The 15,295-nt window shown below is 33.6% G+C and overlaps 5 protein-coding genes across 6 annotated transcripts; 3 read left to right on the forward strand and 2 right to left on the reverse strand.

Moving 5' to 3' along the window:
• Positions 1 to 569: 569 nt before the first annotated feature.
• LOC136343894 (protein arginine N-methyltransferase 9-like) lies at positions 570 to 4,760 on the forward strand. Its single transcript, XM_066290890.1, has 11 exons — positions 570 to 1,071; positions 1,123 to 1,313; positions 1,373 to 1,587; positions 2,062 to 2,427; positions 2,488 to 2,706; positions 2,759 to 2,914; positions 2,966 to 3,131; positions 3,434 to 3,555; positions 3,610 to 3,768; positions 3,819 to 4,011; positions 4,064 to 4,760. The coding sequence occupies exons 1-11, from the start codon at positions 725 to 727 to the stop codon at positions 4,183 to 4,185; spliced, it is 2,256 nt and encodes a 751-aa protein (XP_066146987.1). The 5' UTR covers positions 570 to 724; the 3' UTR covers positions 4,186 to 4,760.
• A 162-nt stretch (positions 4,761 to 4,922) lies between these two features.
• On the reverse strand, positions 4,923 to 5,692 carry CCHa2 (CCHamide-2). 2 transcript variants are annotated; one of them, XM_066290922.1, is made up of 4 exons: positions 5,542 to 5,692; positions 5,323 to 5,457; positions 5,167 to 5,225; positions 4,923 to 5,039 (listed from the first exon to the last, which is right to left on the reverse strand). In XM_066290922.1, the coding sequence occupies exons 1-4, from the start codon at positions 5,624 to 5,626 to the stop codon at positions 5,001 to 5,003; spliced, it is 318 nt and encodes a 105-aa protein (XP_066147019.1). In that variant the 5' UTR covers positions 5,627 to 5,692; the 3' UTR covers positions 4,923 to 5,000. The 2 variants fall into 2 exon arrangements, with proteins under 2 accessions (XP_066147019.1, XP_066147018.1); XM_066290921.1 differs by having other exon boundaries at positions 5,167 to 5,270.
• Positions 5,693 to 6,248: 556 nt separating this feature from the next.
• Positions 6,249 to 7,829, reverse strand: Stoml2 (stomatin like 2). Its single transcript, XM_066290985.1, has 7 exons — positions 7,683 to 7,829; positions 7,530 to 7,625; positions 7,218 to 7,475; positions 6,982 to 7,167; positions 6,726 to 6,923; positions 6,510 to 6,665; positions 6,249 to 6,452 (listed from the first exon to the last, which is right to left on the reverse strand). Exons 1-7 carry the CDS (start codon positions 7,719 to 7,721, stop codon positions 6,270 to 6,272), a joined length of 1,116 nt encoding a protein of 371 aa, XP_066147082.1. The 5' UTR covers positions 7,722 to 7,829; the 3' UTR covers positions 6,249 to 6,269.
• A 172-nt stretch (positions 7,830 to 8,001) lies between these two features.
• Positions 8,002 to 11,535, forward strand: Tif-IA (RNA polymerase I-specific transcription initiation factor RRN3 homolog Tif-IA). The gene is made up of 8 exons (XM_066290984.1): positions 8,002 to 8,723; positions 9,163 to 9,268; positions 9,330 to 9,482; positions 9,535 to 9,820; positions 9,873 to 10,072; positions 10,133 to 10,311; positions 10,361 to 10,619; positions 10,681 to 11,535. Exons 1-8 carry the CDS (start codon positions 8,213 to 8,215, stop codon positions 10,865 to 10,867), a joined length of 1,881 nt encoding a protein of 626 aa, XP_066147081.1. The 5' UTR covers positions 8,002 to 8,212; the 3' UTR covers positions 10,868 to 11,535.
• Positions 11,536 to 11,923: 388 nt separating this feature from the next.
• Positions 11,924 to 14,791, forward strand: Edem1 (ER degradation-enhancing alpha-mannosidase-like protein 2). Its single transcript, XM_066290941.1, has 8 exons — positions 11,924 to 12,214; positions 12,339 to 12,449; positions 12,511 to 12,696; positions 12,748 to 12,991; positions 13,332 to 13,501; positions 13,549 to 13,709; positions 13,760 to 14,016; positions 14,069 to 14,791. The coding sequence occupies exons 1-8, from the start codon at positions 12,108 to 12,110 to the stop codon at positions 14,732 to 14,734; spliced, it is 1,902 nt and encodes a 633-aa protein (XP_066147038.1). The 5' UTR covers positions 11,924 to 12,107; the 3' UTR covers positions 14,735 to 14,791.
• Positions 14,792 to 15,295: the final 504 nt, after the last annotated feature.

A 15,295-nucleotide genomic window follows, 5' to 3' on the forward strand; every position in this document is an offset into this window, starting at 1 on the left:
CTATAAGCAAAATTTTAAAAATTACGCATTTTCGACTTATTATATCTCGAAAACAAAGCATGTAAATATATACATATAGGGTGGGCTTGAAATGGTACTAAAGGTTTTTGGTACGTTGCATATTTTTTATTCACTCATTCAATGCGTGGAATACCAAAATTTTATTCTATCGTTCATCTTCGGCAAAAGAGAATAGGGAAAACAAGGGAATCCCTGCGAACGAACTTCTTTTACTAATTAACGTAACCAAAAATCATCACTATCGCATGTCTCTTTAGAATCTGAACGATGCCCTTACTTTCATGGGTACATATGACAACTTCCCGGTAATTCAAGTTTGGTGGTTGCCTAAATCAGTGAACTTGATCAACAACTGTGACACGGTGAAAAAGTCAGGCTTAATATTTTTGTCCTATATACCGAAAGAGGGCGCTTATCATTAAGCATACAACGATTAGCTCCCACCAATCACTCAATCATTTTTCATCTCCTTTTAAATGCATTTAGGAAACAGAGACAGGCAATTATACTTCAAAAACTTACAGAAATGAATGAGAAAATTTGTTAAAGGGCCCAGTGATGACATTTTCGAATTTTTTAACCTACATTTTTTCTCTTTGCATATTTTACATCAACTTTGATTTCAAATTAGCAAAATATCTTCTACTTCTAGTTTTTTCAAGTATACCTACCGTAGATATTTGAGCTAAAAGGTGCACCAATAATGATGAGACCGTCGGAATCTCGAGTGCCCAAAATTCTGACCCAAAACGCGTTGAAACCCAACAAGATGAGCAGCAACTTTTACTTGAACAAAGCCAAAGAATGCTTCAAAAATAACAATTATCCTGACGCTTACGAGAATTTCGTAAATTATTTTGACAGCCTGGAAGATCCTGGCAGTAGCACTCCAGCAGTGCAACTTGGGTTTACCACATTGGTGTGTCGGATAGGAATTGTATTAGAGGAGACCAATGACACTGAAGAACTACTTAAAATATATTTGCAAGCTATTAATTTTTTTCCTAATAATTACATTATTCTGAACAATTTGGGAGGTTATTTATTTAAGTAAGTAGCCACTAAAATTAATTGTTAAAATTATTGTATTATGGTTTTTAGAATGGGACAGGTAGATATAGCAAGAACGTACCTGGACAAGGCAGTGGTTTGCAGCAAAAATTACCTTCCTGCAGAGAAAAACTTGATGTACTGCAAATGGAGACAAATTCCAAGATGGCATTTTAAAATGTTGAATGACTCACACCGAAATTCTGCCTATTACAAGGCAATAACAAATGTCATTTGCAAAGGTTTAATAATACCCATCTTTTTGTGCCTTTTTATACTCAACTTGGGCTCTATTTATAAGGCTTTACAGATGTGATTGACTTAGGAGCTGGCTGTGGTCTTTTGTCTCTTATGGCCTCAGAACATCCTGAAGTAAATGTGACAGCCATTGAGGGAAACAAGATCTTAGCAAAAATGTGTGATAATATAATGAAGAAAAATCAACGAACAAATGTTAAAGTACTCAATTGTTTTTCTACGAAACTAGAAGAACCTCCAGCTCGGTGCAACCTGTTGGTAAGTATTGTAAGTTAGAAAGAAAGTAGTTTTTATTATGGAGCTTTTTGAAGGATAAAATTTGGAAAGCGGAAAATTCTGTGGAAATAATATAAGTAAATGTTGCTTAAATTGCTCTAGTTAGAGCTTAGAACAGTTGGGAAGTAAATATCAATCAGTTTTCATAATTAAAGTCGTTTGGGAACTTTTAAAGTGAGTTTTGATAAAAGTTTTCATTCTCCAAGTAGAAAAAGATTTTAGTTCCTTTAATGTTATACATATTACTTGTGTTATATAATTATTTTAATAAGTAGCTAAATTATCACCATCTTATCAATTTAAATCGACATTTTAACAAGTCTTTTTCCCTAGTTTTTGTATCTTGTTTATATTTTGCATCATGGTGAATCATTTTACATATCAACAACTAACCAAAATGCTCCACAAATTGATAAAAACTGTATCATTGAATACATTACCAATAAATTCTCTTAGGTCACTGAAATATTTGATTGTGCATTATTTGGAGAACGAATGTTGGAGTCTCTATTGCATGCCCATCATTTACTAATAACGGAAAAAGACGATTTTAAAATGGTTCCATGTGGGGCCCGTTTGTATGCCTCAGCAATTAACTACAAAGATACACAAAACTTTCGTGTTGTCAACCCCATACCTATGTTGGGTTTAAGCAAAATGTGCATAAGACAAATAGATTCTGATCCCTATGAGGCTGAAGATTTGTCAACAAAAAATGTCGTTTATTTATCGAACCCGGTGGAAGTGTTTGATCTGAATTTTTATGATGTACTTGAACTCAATGATATATCAAACAATCTTGAGTTCTCAAAAATTATTGAGGTGAGCTCCAATGAAACGCTGTAATGAATCAAAAATCTTTACGTGAATTTTGACTTTAAGTTTGAGTGTTTGCAAGATGAAGAGTTGACTTCAATAGCTGTATGGTTTGACTTGGATCTTGATGATGAGATCACTATAACTACAAACCCAAAGGTGGCAGAGAGAGTGCAATGTTGGGAGCAGGCAGTGTTCCATTTAGTGCATCCAATTAAAGTTAAAAAGGGAGAAGTCGTGCAATTTGAAGTTACCATAGTAGACAACCAAATGAAGTTATATCAGGTAAGTTTTGCACAAGATTATTTTTCAAAGTTATTACTTGATAATTTTGAAGATTACCAAACCAGACACCTGCGTGTCCTGTTGGCTGGTCTCGAAGGAAATCGTCTCATTTCTAAACGATAGTTATTTAGTGAATCAAGTTTTAGCTTTAGCTGATGAATGTATGAGCGAGGAATTTATGAAGAATTTTAAAGAACCGCACAAACCTGTAAGAGCAATTATGCTCTTAAGAAAATAAAACTAATAATTGCAATTTTAGATAATGGATTTGATGTGCTTTCCTTTATTAGGTTTCATACTAGCAGCCAAGCAGGACTGTCAGTTTTACACGACAATAAAGCCAGAAAGTGATTTTAAGTATATGAATTTCTTTGATCATATTTTGAGGATCAATAATATTTCCCAGGGTAAAATGATAGTTGTAGGTAAGAAATGGCTTGTTGGAGTTAAATTAACGATCTAAAAAAAGCATCTAAATCTATTAAATTTTCATTCATTGATCTTTCTATAAGAAAGAATTGACGTTGATTCCAGGAATAATTCATTATTATTCCTTGCCATAAATTTATTGAAATATTCTTAGCACTTTGTTTCCCTACAGGTAGCGTAATTGTAAATATATTGCTCGGACACGACTGAAACACATTTCCATTGCTTTATAATCATTTTTTTAACAGTTTATTTAATAATTTTTTGGGAATTTCAACAAATATTAAAATCCACACAGAAAACAAAATGAGCCACAACACTACCATGTGTGGCATCTACAAATACCTAAAAGAGTGTAAAGCCTGCTTACTAGATCCTATAAGTAGTGATGGATCAATACATCCTTCAATATGCCTAAAGGTTTGTTCGTTTTGCAGCATTTCCTCTTGTAAAAAATACGTGTCAAACTTCTAGGAAAAAATTCGACCGGATCATCCAGATATATTGATGATGCCCACGAAAGTATTGGTTAAAGTGGTTTTGATATTCTCATCTCAACTGGAAACGTGGAATGTAGTCGCTGACGAGAACGTATTGAATTTTAAGATTTCTTCATTTATGAATGAATATACGGTTTGTTAGCTGCTGCGGTATTTACATTACGTCTTAAAAACTGATTTTAGGGGTCTGAGCATCCGGATCTCGATTCAGATTTCAAATACGTAGAATATTCGAGTCCAATCACATTCACCGTAGACGACAAAGATTATGTGAAAAAGACCCAAAATATTTTAGTGACGGAAACTGGGCACATTAACGGCCTGTACACTTGGTATGAAGTTCAGTTTTATGGGAATGCAGACTTTCCAACTAAAGGTTGAAAATTATGAAAATAAATTAGTGAAGAGCTAAGATTAATTTGTTGCAGATAGTACACATATTAAGAAATGTTGTTACCTCTTGGATCATCGACAAGTCGAATTGGGCGATATTTTTAGGGTGGTAATGCGCAGAGAAGGCGCTTATTTAGATTTGCGCCTCGAAGATTAAATCTTTTGCATTGTCTGCTCAAAAACATTCCGTATGTGTGAAATAACCGGTGATCGTTAAAGAAAGCCTCCCAGTAGACGACGAACTGAAAACGTAGGTCGTTGATCAAGACATTGGCTGTTGACCATAAAACACCCGATGGAGAATGGAATAGATGAATTTATCCAAGACACCCCTCTGACATTTTAACGCCTACTTGAGGTTTTTTTAAGGATCATCCTTTACTTAGTCCTTTACCTGTCATGTTGCGTGTGAAGATTTCCAATTTTCCTCCTGTTATGTAGAAGAAATAAACAATTTTTAACTTACATCAGACACCATCGAACTACAGACTCGCCTTGATGTTCATTTTTGTTTTAAGGTGCCCGTCTGTTTAATGTTTGATAAGTAACATGTAATTTTTTTAAGAAAATTTTGGTACACACTCACTTTTTTTTGGAAAAATTCAATTTTTTTCTTGTATTTCGAACAATATTTTTATTACTGCGTTTAGCATATTACGAGAGTACCTACAAGACGTTTTATCTCTGTCGAAATGTGAAATTACTAATATAAGCGTGGTTCAATGTTGAGTACCTATGGTAGTTTTAATGGTTTTCTTAACCCCACCGGCCAAAATATGTATCATTTTGTACCTGAAACCACAAAACAACTTTGTTGGCTCAAATTTGACGGACTTTTAGGTAAAAGCTTTGAAGCATTGTGATGTTCCAAAATTGAAATTAAACGAAGCTAAATACGTATCCAAATTTTTATTCATGCTTTGTCATGTAAGTGTGCTTCATATTGCTAGGAGTCAAGTAGGTTCTTCATTGTTACATCAAAGCCTTGTCGTTCTTTAAGTAGTTGATAATCTGCAAATTCCCAGTAATTTCGTTATAAAAAATGCATGAAAACATGAGTGAAATACAAAAATTGCTACTTTTATTAAAATCATAACACTTCTTCATGTATGAAATAAATATAAACATATATATTTACCCATTCCTTGACAAATTTGTTCATTTCCGCATACTGCCCCAAGGTAAACCGCCTAGTACCTAGCGAGCCAAGCACAGGGACAAATTCAGACTGTTCTCTCAGTTCTAAAATTAAAAAAATATCAATAAATACCTACTTAGTTATTATCTTACACACCTCTTAATCCATGAATTCCAGGATCTGACTCTTCCAAAACGGGTACATTTGGAACTAAATTTGGCTCACTGTGCTCCAAGCTGCTTCGTTTGCCTTGACCTCCATAACATGAATGACCAAAACTTGCACATCCAACTGAAAAAAAGTTTGCGTATATATTTATAGTCTAGAGTTTTAGATAATATGACTAATTATGGAAATAGATGAGCAAATACTTACTTCTTCCATGTGCTTGACTGATGAAAAAACTGATAACTATAATGAGTTGGAATATGTAATTAAATTTGTAGCTTAAACAAATCATTCTTAAAGTGGATATATGGCTCTAATGCCCTGTACTGTGCAACCTACTAATGTAAAGTAATCTACAAAGAATCCACGAAAAGCTTTTATACTCCTTTTTATGTTTGATATGTACTTGAAAAAGAGTGTTTTGTATATTGAATGATTGTTTAATATTTGCGTAATCCAACATTATGTTAATAATAAGGTATAGGAGAGACCCGCAGGGAAAACACGATCTTCGCCATAGGGACCAGAATCCACAAAATCCTTTGAAGGAAGCGAAAACGGGAGCTGAGGACGGATCAAACGGCTGCTATACTGGAACGTTACATCAAAATCATTGTTAGTGTAACGCTCACAAGTTTTTTCTTTAAAATTACATGCACATGAATTTGCTTGAAAGTAGTAATAAATAGTATTAAACATTATTTACCATATATGCTATTATTATCAATAATTAGCGTCTATGGTAAGCAAACTAATAAAAATTTCGTTTATTAACATTACTCTCATCAAGAGGTGTGCAAACATGTGATTTTCGAATGATTGATAAAGCATTTACTATAAAAAGCACTTCATGTTAAGCCCCAGGAAACTGGCAAATATGCAACAAAATCCTTTAAATAATCAAGTATTGAAACTACTGATGCAAAATATTAAATTTATTTGCGTTTTACATTCTTGTCTAAATCTATTTCTAATCTCTCCTGCTGCTTCTTCAAATCATCTTCATCACTAAAGTACTCTGCTAAATTGTCTTGCTGCTTCAAAGGAAGAAGTTTTTTAAACTCCATCTTTCTTTGGTGTTCCTGTTGTTTTGTCACAGTTGAATAAACTGATAGCGCCTGAAATACTAATTTCTTACACAACTTTGTCTAGATGCTATTTTAAACATCACAGACCTGAGTAACTAAACTTGATACATCTCCAGCATTTGCCGGCAATATAAGGGTATTACTAGTTTTGGCTAAATTATCGAAAGCCCTAACATACTGTTCTGCTATACTTAAAGAAGCTGCATTTGATCCTCTTTCACTTTGGAGAGCATCAGCAACGATCTGATTCAATTAAAAATATATGTATTTATTTCTATTTGTGAAAAAAGTACTAAATAATACCCTAAGACCCTTTGCTCTGGCTTCAGCAACAGCAACAATTGCTGCAGCCTCACCAGCAGCTTTATTTATCTGCTCCTGTCTCTCAGCTTCTGAGGCTAATATTCTTGCTTGCCTTTTACCTTCAGCAACATTAATATCTGCTGCTCTAACTCCTTCAGATTCTAATACTGCAGCCCTTTTTTTGCGCTCTGCTTCCACCTGGATTAAAACAGCAATAAAAACCCAAATTTATTATTGTTAAGATCAGTAAAGTCACCTGCATTTGCATAGCCTCTTGTACCCTTTGAGGCAGCTTAATATCTCGAATTTCATATCTAAGACATGTCATGCCCCAGGCTTCACTAGCTTTATTTATTGCCTCCACCATTGAGACATTTAAGCTTTCCCTTTCCCTAAATACTTTGTCCAAGGAAATTTTGCCCAATTCAGATCTCATTGTAGTCTAGAATACTTGTTCCCTAAGGTTTTGCAACATTAACATATAAGAAATACCTGTGCAAGTTGAGTAATAGCAAACTCAGGGTCTTCAACGCCATAACTGGCGAGATATGCATCAACTATTCTTAAATATAAAACACCATCTATACTTAATGTAACATTATCGGAAGTGATTGCGCTTTGCTTAGGTATATCCACAGCTATCTCCTTAAGACTTTGGACGTATTTGATCCTATCGGCTATAGGAATTAATATGTTTAAGCCCGGCGCTAGTATACGATGAAACTTTCCCATTCTCTCAACAATCCAAGCCTGTAATGCTGGCAATGTGGTAGTTTGCTTGAGAAAAGTGAAAAAGATACGCACCTCTTGCTGGGGGACAAACATTATAACAGTGTTTATGGGGGTGTAAGATTTGTGTCTGATTGAAATCTGTTTCCAGTTGTTTACAAGTTGTTTATTCTACAAATTTGTTATAAATATTTGGAGGGCATTTAATTGATTATTCCTGAATAGTACCTGAAGGACTGTCCTTAGCAAGTTCCTTGAAAACATCATAACAGATTATTTATTAGGTTTCTTATGTCCAATTTTGTGGAAAAAAACGTTCAAAACGAGAAAGAACTTAACCAAGAATTTAAATCTAATCAAACATCTTAACCTTGTTTTTCAGAGTTAAAAGCTCTAAGTTTTTTTGCTTTCGTTACAATGCCCTCTCGTCGTCGCCGAATATCATTCTTATTCTTACTATTACATCCATTAAACAAGGATAACACTCTTTAGTTTAAATGACAGCAGAAAAAAAGAACATTTAATATGACAGTTTTCCATGTGTCCGAAAAAATATAAAATTCAAAACAAAACAAACGTGTAAAAACCTGTCGTGTTAAAGCTCTAAAACGTGCACATGTGAAGTTAAGCCGCCGAATAAAACTAAAAATTAACTCATTAATGCAATTTTTAATTAGTTAAAAGTTATCTAAAGCCGTAGAAAAACCTCTAAAATTGAGCAGGTACTCCTCAGCAACGAAAATCATACAATATAAAGGATGGCTAACAAACATAACCCTAAAAAACCCTTCAAAAGTGAACCATACTTTAGGGATAAAATGTCTTTAAAATCATCCAGTAGTCGCTCATCTGTCGGAACTTCTTCGATACTAAAGCAGACCCCAAATCTCAAACGACGACTAACAGAGATAGTCAGTTCACCCTCAAAAGTCAGATTCCAGATGCCTCACTTGAAAAATGTGAAGAAAACTTTGGAGGCCTTCATTAATAAAGGAGAAACCAAGGCATACTTACAGCTAATTTGTGTTATTCGAGACGCAAATTTGGTCGATAGTGACCTGAAGGATTTACTAAGTGAAGCCACTGAGTGTATATCACTTTTGAATCAGGATTTGAGACTGTTTATTGAGGCTTTGCTAGAAATAAAGTGGATTGACCAATCTGATGAGGTGGTAAAGGACTATCAGGATTTCATTGTTAATTTAGTCAGTGCTCATAATTACCATGCAAGATATATTTTCTCTAAGTTAATTGGATTGTTTATTCCATGTATGTACCTATTTCTTATACTAATATATAACTACTTAAAGTAGTATGTATTATACATGAGCTGGGCTGCAGATGAAATATTTTAACTAATTCAACATATTAATATATAGGTTGTACCAGAATGACTGAACCAACATTTAGATAGCCTAAAACTGTTCTATAGAAACAGTGTACATATAAAAGTTGTAGGCTAAAGGCAAATGTATATGCTGAATATAATATTAAACATACACAATGGCCCAAAAAAATCTGAGCACTAGTCTGGAAAAGTACAACTGTTTGTATGCAAATAAAATAATTTTTATGGCATTAATTTTTGCATTACCCTCTTTAGCAGCTTTCAGCAAATGTATTTTTTAGTTGAATTTTTATGTTCTGTATTTTTAAATAACTCATATTGCAAAATATTGCACTATGTATATAAACTATTTTCTTGCAGATCCAAAAGATCCATATTGGCCTGAGGGACAAATTCCCAAAAATGATAGAAAAAAATGTTTAAATGTTCACACAGTCATAAAATCTGTACTAGCAGTTGTTCCTATGTAAGTATTTGCCCTCTTTGTTCTGAGTCAATTAAACTAGCCTCTATGACATATATTTTAGGTCAAAACCCTTATTATTACAAACTCTAATTAGGCAATATCCTTACTACAATAAACCAGTACATACTCAAGAGTATTATTTGCATAATTTACTTACTATTTTGTCATATCAACCATCATTTAGAGATGATATTCTTGACTTAATATTCTCAAAGTAAGTGGGTACTAATATACAAAAGAGCCTTTACTGATATGGGGTTTTATAGGCTAATTATAATGGATATTAATGCACCAAAAGAAGTTCTCCAAGAAGAACTAATTGAAAATGATGAAATATTTCAAATGGATGATGATAATGACGATTTAAAATCAGTAAAAACTATTAATACAGCCTATACTGTGGTAGATAGGTCTCATCTGGGGGTAGCATTAGATGTCTGCATTGACATGCTCTTAGATTATCTTATTGGTCAATGTAAAACTGAGGAAGGTGACTTTGATTGGGATAAAACAAAGAAGGTGTATCAAGCAGTGTTAACTGCATTTGATAAGGTTTGATCTTATTTGGAGTTCAATTATACAGAATTCAAATCAATTTTTTTAGCTTGTTCTACCTACTTATGCATCTCATCACATTCAGTTTGTCATGTTTGCACTCTGTGCATTAAAACCAAGTTTAGCAGAAGCATTTCTTAATTACTTATGGAAAAAAGTGAGGAATCCTAATGTTCCCATTGTTTTAAGACAAGCATCAGTAACCTATATTGCCAGCCTAGTGGCCAGAGGTTTGTTTATCACTCTACCGTGAGTTTGTTTTAATATAGAGTATATATATCAGATTATGTGAAAATTTTCATATTGCAGTTTGGTAAAAGCATCAATGTATCAAATGGCCGAATATATCCATGCATATATTGCCAATCAGGATGCTGTGGAGTGTCTAAATTCAGATCTCAAAGCTCATAGAGTGTTCTATAGCGTGTGTCAAGCCCTGTTTTATTTAGTGGCGTTTAGACACAGAGATCTAATTAAAAGCAAAAAAAGTATATTAACTTTATTTTCCCTTATATTTTGTTTATGTTGTTATTTCAGATATTATTTTCTTGGAAAGTCTTCAATTAGGGAAAATGGTGGCTAACAGACTGAATCCTTTGAGAGTTTGTCAGCAAGCTGTGGTCCAAAATTTCGCTGCTGTAACCAGAAAATATCAATTGGCTTATTGTTATACTGTAATTGACCATAATAAGAGGCACTCTATGCCTACACTCTATCGGGACGAAAAAGGATCTCAAATCGTGTCTGACCAAACTTTGAATGACTTTTATCCCTTTGACCCGTACGTTTTACAGAGGTAAATTAACTGAACTTCATTAAATAGTTGTCAACAAAAAATTGCTTGTGTTACATTGTAGGTCAGGCCAAAAAATCAACCCCTACTATAGGCACTATCAAGAAGACTCTTTCAATGGTCATGTTGACGTAGAATCTAGGGAAAGTGATGTAGATGATTTCTTAGAGAATATTAATGATGTGTCCAATCCTAAAGGGTCCTACCAATTTTCTTATGGCAGTTCTCCAGGGTTTAAGTTCAAAGTTTAACTTAGGTTATAAATTTAATTGAAGATAAGATTTATTTTTTGCTAAAAATAATATTATGTGAGATAAGATTTTAAGTAAGCTGTGATCAAACTGTTAAGTTTATGTTAACTTAATCTCTGTAATGTTTATATCACTGCTGAAAATATACAGAGTGTCGAAATGGGGTGCGAATACAATAGACAATTGAAACGGACACTGTGAAGGGTCAGATACAAAATCAGTTGGTAAACTTCCAAAACGATTCCAGTGCTTTATGTAGGGTGAGTTAAAAATCCGAAAAAATGCAAAAAACATAGAATATTTTAGTTTAAAGAACGATTCCGATGATCGAACGATTAGGTGTCACGGTTAGGTCAAATATTGTAATATTTTTTTGTATTTTTTATTCACATTAGCGCACATGATCAAATCCTACAAAATGAATGTCGCAACTTTTGACCTGATTGAAATTGTGAAACGCTTTTAATTCTATTTTCAGGAACTTAGCTGTTAGTTTGGGGTGGAAAAAGGCGGCTTGAGTCCAAAAAATGAATTACCCTGTGGATTTTAACCACAATTATTAAAATCTATTGTTAACACGCATTGATGTAGTCTAGATACTAATGCGTATATAATATCTTAATATTTCCAAAACAGAAACTGCTGAAAAATAAAATCGGAAACTTTAACACCCTGTAGCTCAATAACGAACCTTTTGAGATGTCATATTTAAATGAAGAATCATATTCGGACTCTGTAGATTTTTCAGAAATGAAATAATTCAATTTGTATTATTTACGCCGCGCGTATTGATAATTTATATTACAAATGAAATTAATACATTTATTTATAACCTTTTTGATACATTAAAGACTACATTTGGGATTGTTTATTGATGTTTCCTTTATCAAAATCCTACATTTAAGATGAATAAGTGAACGTCGCAATGCAAAACGTAAATAACTGATAAATTTCAAAAAACGCATCTTGATGACATCATTTGCTAATCGCTACAACGATTGGACAAAAAATAAACAAATTCAAACAACATCTAATTGTCAAAATTGTTCCTATAACCACATATTTATATTTGTGATTTCGATTATTTATACATTTTTGCTTTGGTTTTCAGTGTTTCTATTTTATTAATTTTTGTGTCTAGCTGGCGAATTAATTGGCAAAATATCGTAAAAAACATTCTTTGAAATTTAAGTAAAAATATAATCAAAATGTATAGACCATAATTATCAAAACCAGAAATATGGCCTTAGCCGAAATAAAAATTCTACTTTTAATCCTGGCCTTATGTTTTTTTCAAAATATTCAAGCTCTTAGGACTTATACTAAAACAGACCTTAATAATCTTCGGTTAGTACCTGTTCATCATTTAGAATGGTTGTCATTTATTTTATCCCCCACTATTGCTATCAAAGTAGTCATTCTATTGTGTCTGACATTATTTCTTTTGCCATTTAATGTTAATCTCTTTCAGTGATGAAGCTAAAGAAATGTTTTATCATGCTTATGATAGCTACTTAAAATATGCATATCCCTATGATGAGCTTAGACCAGTAAGCTGTGATGGCATTGACACATACGGAAGGTTTTTTTGCCCTTACAAATTTTAAATTTGGGATATAGTTTCTCATATAACTCTCTTTCAGTTACTCATTGACTCTTATTGATGCTTTAGACACTTTAGCCATTATGGGAAACTTTTCAGAATTTCAAAGAGTGGTAGAGTTATTATCTACCAAAATTGATTTTGATACCAACATCAATGTATCTGTATTTGAAACAAATATTAGGATTATTGGGGGTCTTTTAAGTGCTCACCTACTTTCTAGCAAGTCTGTTATTATGAATCATTATAAAAGATGAAATAACGCTAAGGATTTTAGGGCAGGAGCAAAGCTGGAACCAGGGTATCCATGCAATGGCCCCCTTTTGAGGTTGGCAGAAGATGTTGCCAAAAGGTTAATTGTAGCTTTTGACACTAAGACTGGTATGCCTTATGGAACAGTGAATCTAAGGCACGGAGTTCCCAAAGGGGAGACTCCAGTGACTTGTACTGCTGGAGTTGGTACTTTTATAATTGAATTTGGTGCTTTAAGTAGATTAACAGGCGACCCAATTTATGAGGAGGTATCAGACCTTTATTATTGAATTGAATGTTTTAGTTGACTCTTTCACCAAAACTAACAATTTAGAGATTGTCCATTTTTTGAGTTTAAGCATAGAGACCTAATGAGATTGGTCATAAAGAAACGAAATTGTACAATTTGATGCTTTAATGTTATTAGTATTTGTTAACAATTCAAAAGGTGTGTCATTTCCATTAAATGTTAATTTACTTTTCGTCTACATAACCCATAGCTGCAATTTTGGTAACAAAAATTGACTTATCTCCCCAAATAACTGAGATGTCCATACTTTAGCACAAAATACAGATATTTTGTATATTGTAATACACAGTTTTATTTAGGTTGCCATGAATGCTTTATATGCGCTATTCAATCACAGATCTTCAATAGGCTTATTTGGCAATCACATTGACACTAAAACAGGCAAATGGACAGCTCAAGATTCTGGCATTGGTTCAGGTATTGACTCTTATTTTGAATATTTAGTGAAAGGATCAATTTTACTGCAGAGGTAAATAATTTCTTGTTTAAACACAAATACGACTGGCATCTTTCTAGACCGGAATTGATGGAAATGTTTTATGAGGTCCGTAAGGGAATAGAAAAATACATGAAAAAAGATGACTGGTATATGTGGGTGTCAATGGTAAAAGGACAAGTAACATTGCCAGTGTTTCAATCCTTAGAAGCCTATTGGCCAGGAGTCTTAAGTCTCATTGGTAGGATTGTATCTTTACTCACTTATAAAAGTTTTGAGTTTTCTCTCTAGGGGAGACTTCAAAAGCAATGAGAACATTACACAATTACCACCAAGTGTGGCAACAATATGGATTTACCCCCGAATTCTATTATATAACGCAGAGTGAGGCGGGCACAGGTAGAGAAAGTTACCCTCTAAGGCCTGAGCATATAGAGTCCATAATGTATTTATATAGAGCTACTGGAGACCCATTTCTCTTAGAGGCAGGGGAAGATATATTGAGGAGCATTAAACATAGTTCCAGAACGCCTTGTGGATATGCTACAGTACTATTTTTAAATGTCAAAAATAAATTTTTCTCAATTAGTTTTATTTAAGATCAAAGATGTTCGTGATCACAGGAAAGAAGACCGCATGGAGTCCTTTTTCTTGGCAGAAACCACTAAATATCTATATTTGTTATTTGATACAGATAATTTTATTCACAATCAAGGAGAACATGGTACTCTCATTAACACACCAAATGGAGAATGTGTTATAGATGCTGGCGGTTACGTTTTCAACACTGAAGCTCACCCGATAGACCCAAGTGCCTTGCATTGCTGCCACAGTATGCCTAACTACAACCTATTTGATTTTAAGGAATTCCAAAAGAACCAACATATTTACCGTGGTGTGCACATTAAGGATTTGAATAAAAAGCCCTTAGATACTCCAGAGGATAGTAATGTTACAGTTTTAGTTCTGGAGGCTTTGGAAAGTGTTGACACAGAAGCAAATAATAACGCTGAAAAGAGTGTTATAGTGCTCAGTGAAGGGCTAGAAAGTTTGGGAAATGTATCAAGTAATGGGGAAGCCAGTGAGATTGAAACTCCCCAGCAGAAAGGAGGGAAATTATTTGATCCCCAGCAAATGTTGGAAAGGTTTCGTAAAGAGAATAGATATCCGAGGAATAGAACCTGGGAGGGAAGTTATGAATTGTTGAGTTGCAAGGCGCAAAAGTTCTTGCAAAGGATTGCAGTGATGGGGGAGTTTTTCAATTGATTTTGTTATTTTTTGCGTTAACAGTAATTTAAATATAATTAAACATTTTTTGTGGTATTATTGATTATTTAATTTATTATACAGGATGATGGTTTTATAGAGGCAGGCTTGTTTTGCAACCACGACCTATTTTATGATGCGCCACTGATTGTTCGCATTCCGATATTTGAATTCATTATGTTGGAACATTTCTTCGCTTCAGGTTTTGTTTTATTTAGAACACTTTCGAAGTTTATATACGAGGTATTTCATAAATATATTGACAAACTTTCAGGGAATGTAGAGTTTATAAAAACAAATGTTTAAGTCGAAGAAAGTTAGGTCCGAAATCGTTTCATTTCCCAGATATAGTTTATATTATTTTTCTCTTTTTTTATATTTAGAATAAATAAATGTTTGAAAAACGGTTTGGGATAAGGACATAAAATTAGAGACACGCTATGGCGCGATACATGCGCATGTTCTGGAAGAGGCAGAATATCGACACCTACACCAGTAGCGTCCGTGCGACCGTTCAATGGGAGGTTTTTAATGTAAAAAAAAATGGTATTCCTCTGACTT

The sequence above is a fragment of the Euwallacea fornicatus genome, chromosome 16 (genome assembly GCF_040115645.1).
Source record: "Euwallacea fornicatus isolate EFF26 chromosome 16, ASM4011564v1, whole genome shotgun sequence".
Lineage (NCBI taxonomy): Eukaryota > Metazoa > Arthropoda > Insecta > Coleoptera > Curculionidae > Euwallacea > Euwallacea fornicatus.

Bases quoted from the DNA above. Each gene is read 5' to 3' on its own strand.
- Edem1 (XM_066290941.1), top strand. From the start codon at position 12,108: ATGGCCTTAGCCGAAATAAAAATTCTACTTTTAATCCTGGCCTTATGT. The intron at 12,697-12,747 runs GTCTGTTATTAT...TAAGGATTTTAG, and splicing joins GCTCACCTACTTTCTAGCAA to GGCAGGAGCAAAGCTGGAAC. The intron at 13,502-13,548 runs GTAAATAATTTC...GCATCTTTCTAG, and splicing joins GGATCAATTTTACTGCAGAG to ACCGGAATTGATGGAAATGT.
- LOC136343894 (XM_066290890.1), top strand. From the start codon at position 725: ATGATGAGACCGTCGGAATCTCGAGTGCCCAAAATTCTGACCCAAAAC. The intron at 2,428-2,487 runs GTGAGCTCCAAT...TTTGACTTTAAG, and splicing joins AGTTCTCAAAAATTATTGAG to TTTGAGTGTTTGCAAGATGA. The intron at 3,556-3,609 runs GTTTGTTCGTTT...TCAAACTTCTAG, and splicing joins ATCCTTCAATATGCCTAAAG to GAAAAAATTCGACCGGATCA.
- Tif-IA (XM_066290984.1), top strand. From the start codon at position 8,213: ATGGCTAACAAACATAACCCTAAAAAACCCTTCAAAAGTGAACCATAC. The intron at 9,483-9,534 runs GTAAGTGGGTAC...GGGGTTTTATAG, and splicing joins CTTGACTTAATATTCTCAAA to GCTAATTATAATGGATATTA. The intron at 10,073-10,132 runs GTGAGTTTGTTT...TTCATATTGCAG, and splicing joins GGTTTGTTTATCACTCTACC to TTTGGTAAAAGCATCAATGT.
- Stoml2 (XM_066290985.1), bottom strand. From the start codon at position 7,721: ATGATGTTTTCAAGGAACTTGCTAAGGACAGTCCTTCAG. The intron at 6,924-6,981 runs GTGACTTTACTG...GTTTTAATCCAG, and splicing joins AAGAGGCTATGCAAATGCAG to GTGGAAGCAGAGCGCAAAAA. The intron at 6,453-6,509 runs GTCTGTGATGTT...TTAGTATTTCAG, and splicing joins TATCAAGTTTAGTTACTCAG to GCGCTATCAGTTTATTCAAC.
- CCHa2 (XM_066290921.1), bottom strand. From the start codon at position 5,626: ATGATTTGTTTAAGCTACAAATTTAATTACATATTCCAACTCATTATA. The intron at 5,458-5,541 runs GTAAGTATTTGC...ACTTTTTTTCAG, and splicing joins CAGTCAAGCACATGGAAGAA to TTGGATGTGCAAGTTTTGGT. The intron at 5,271-5,322 runs GTGTGTAAGATA...TTTTAATTTTAG, and splicing joins TGGAATTCATGGATTAAGAG to AACTGAGAGAACAGTCTGAA.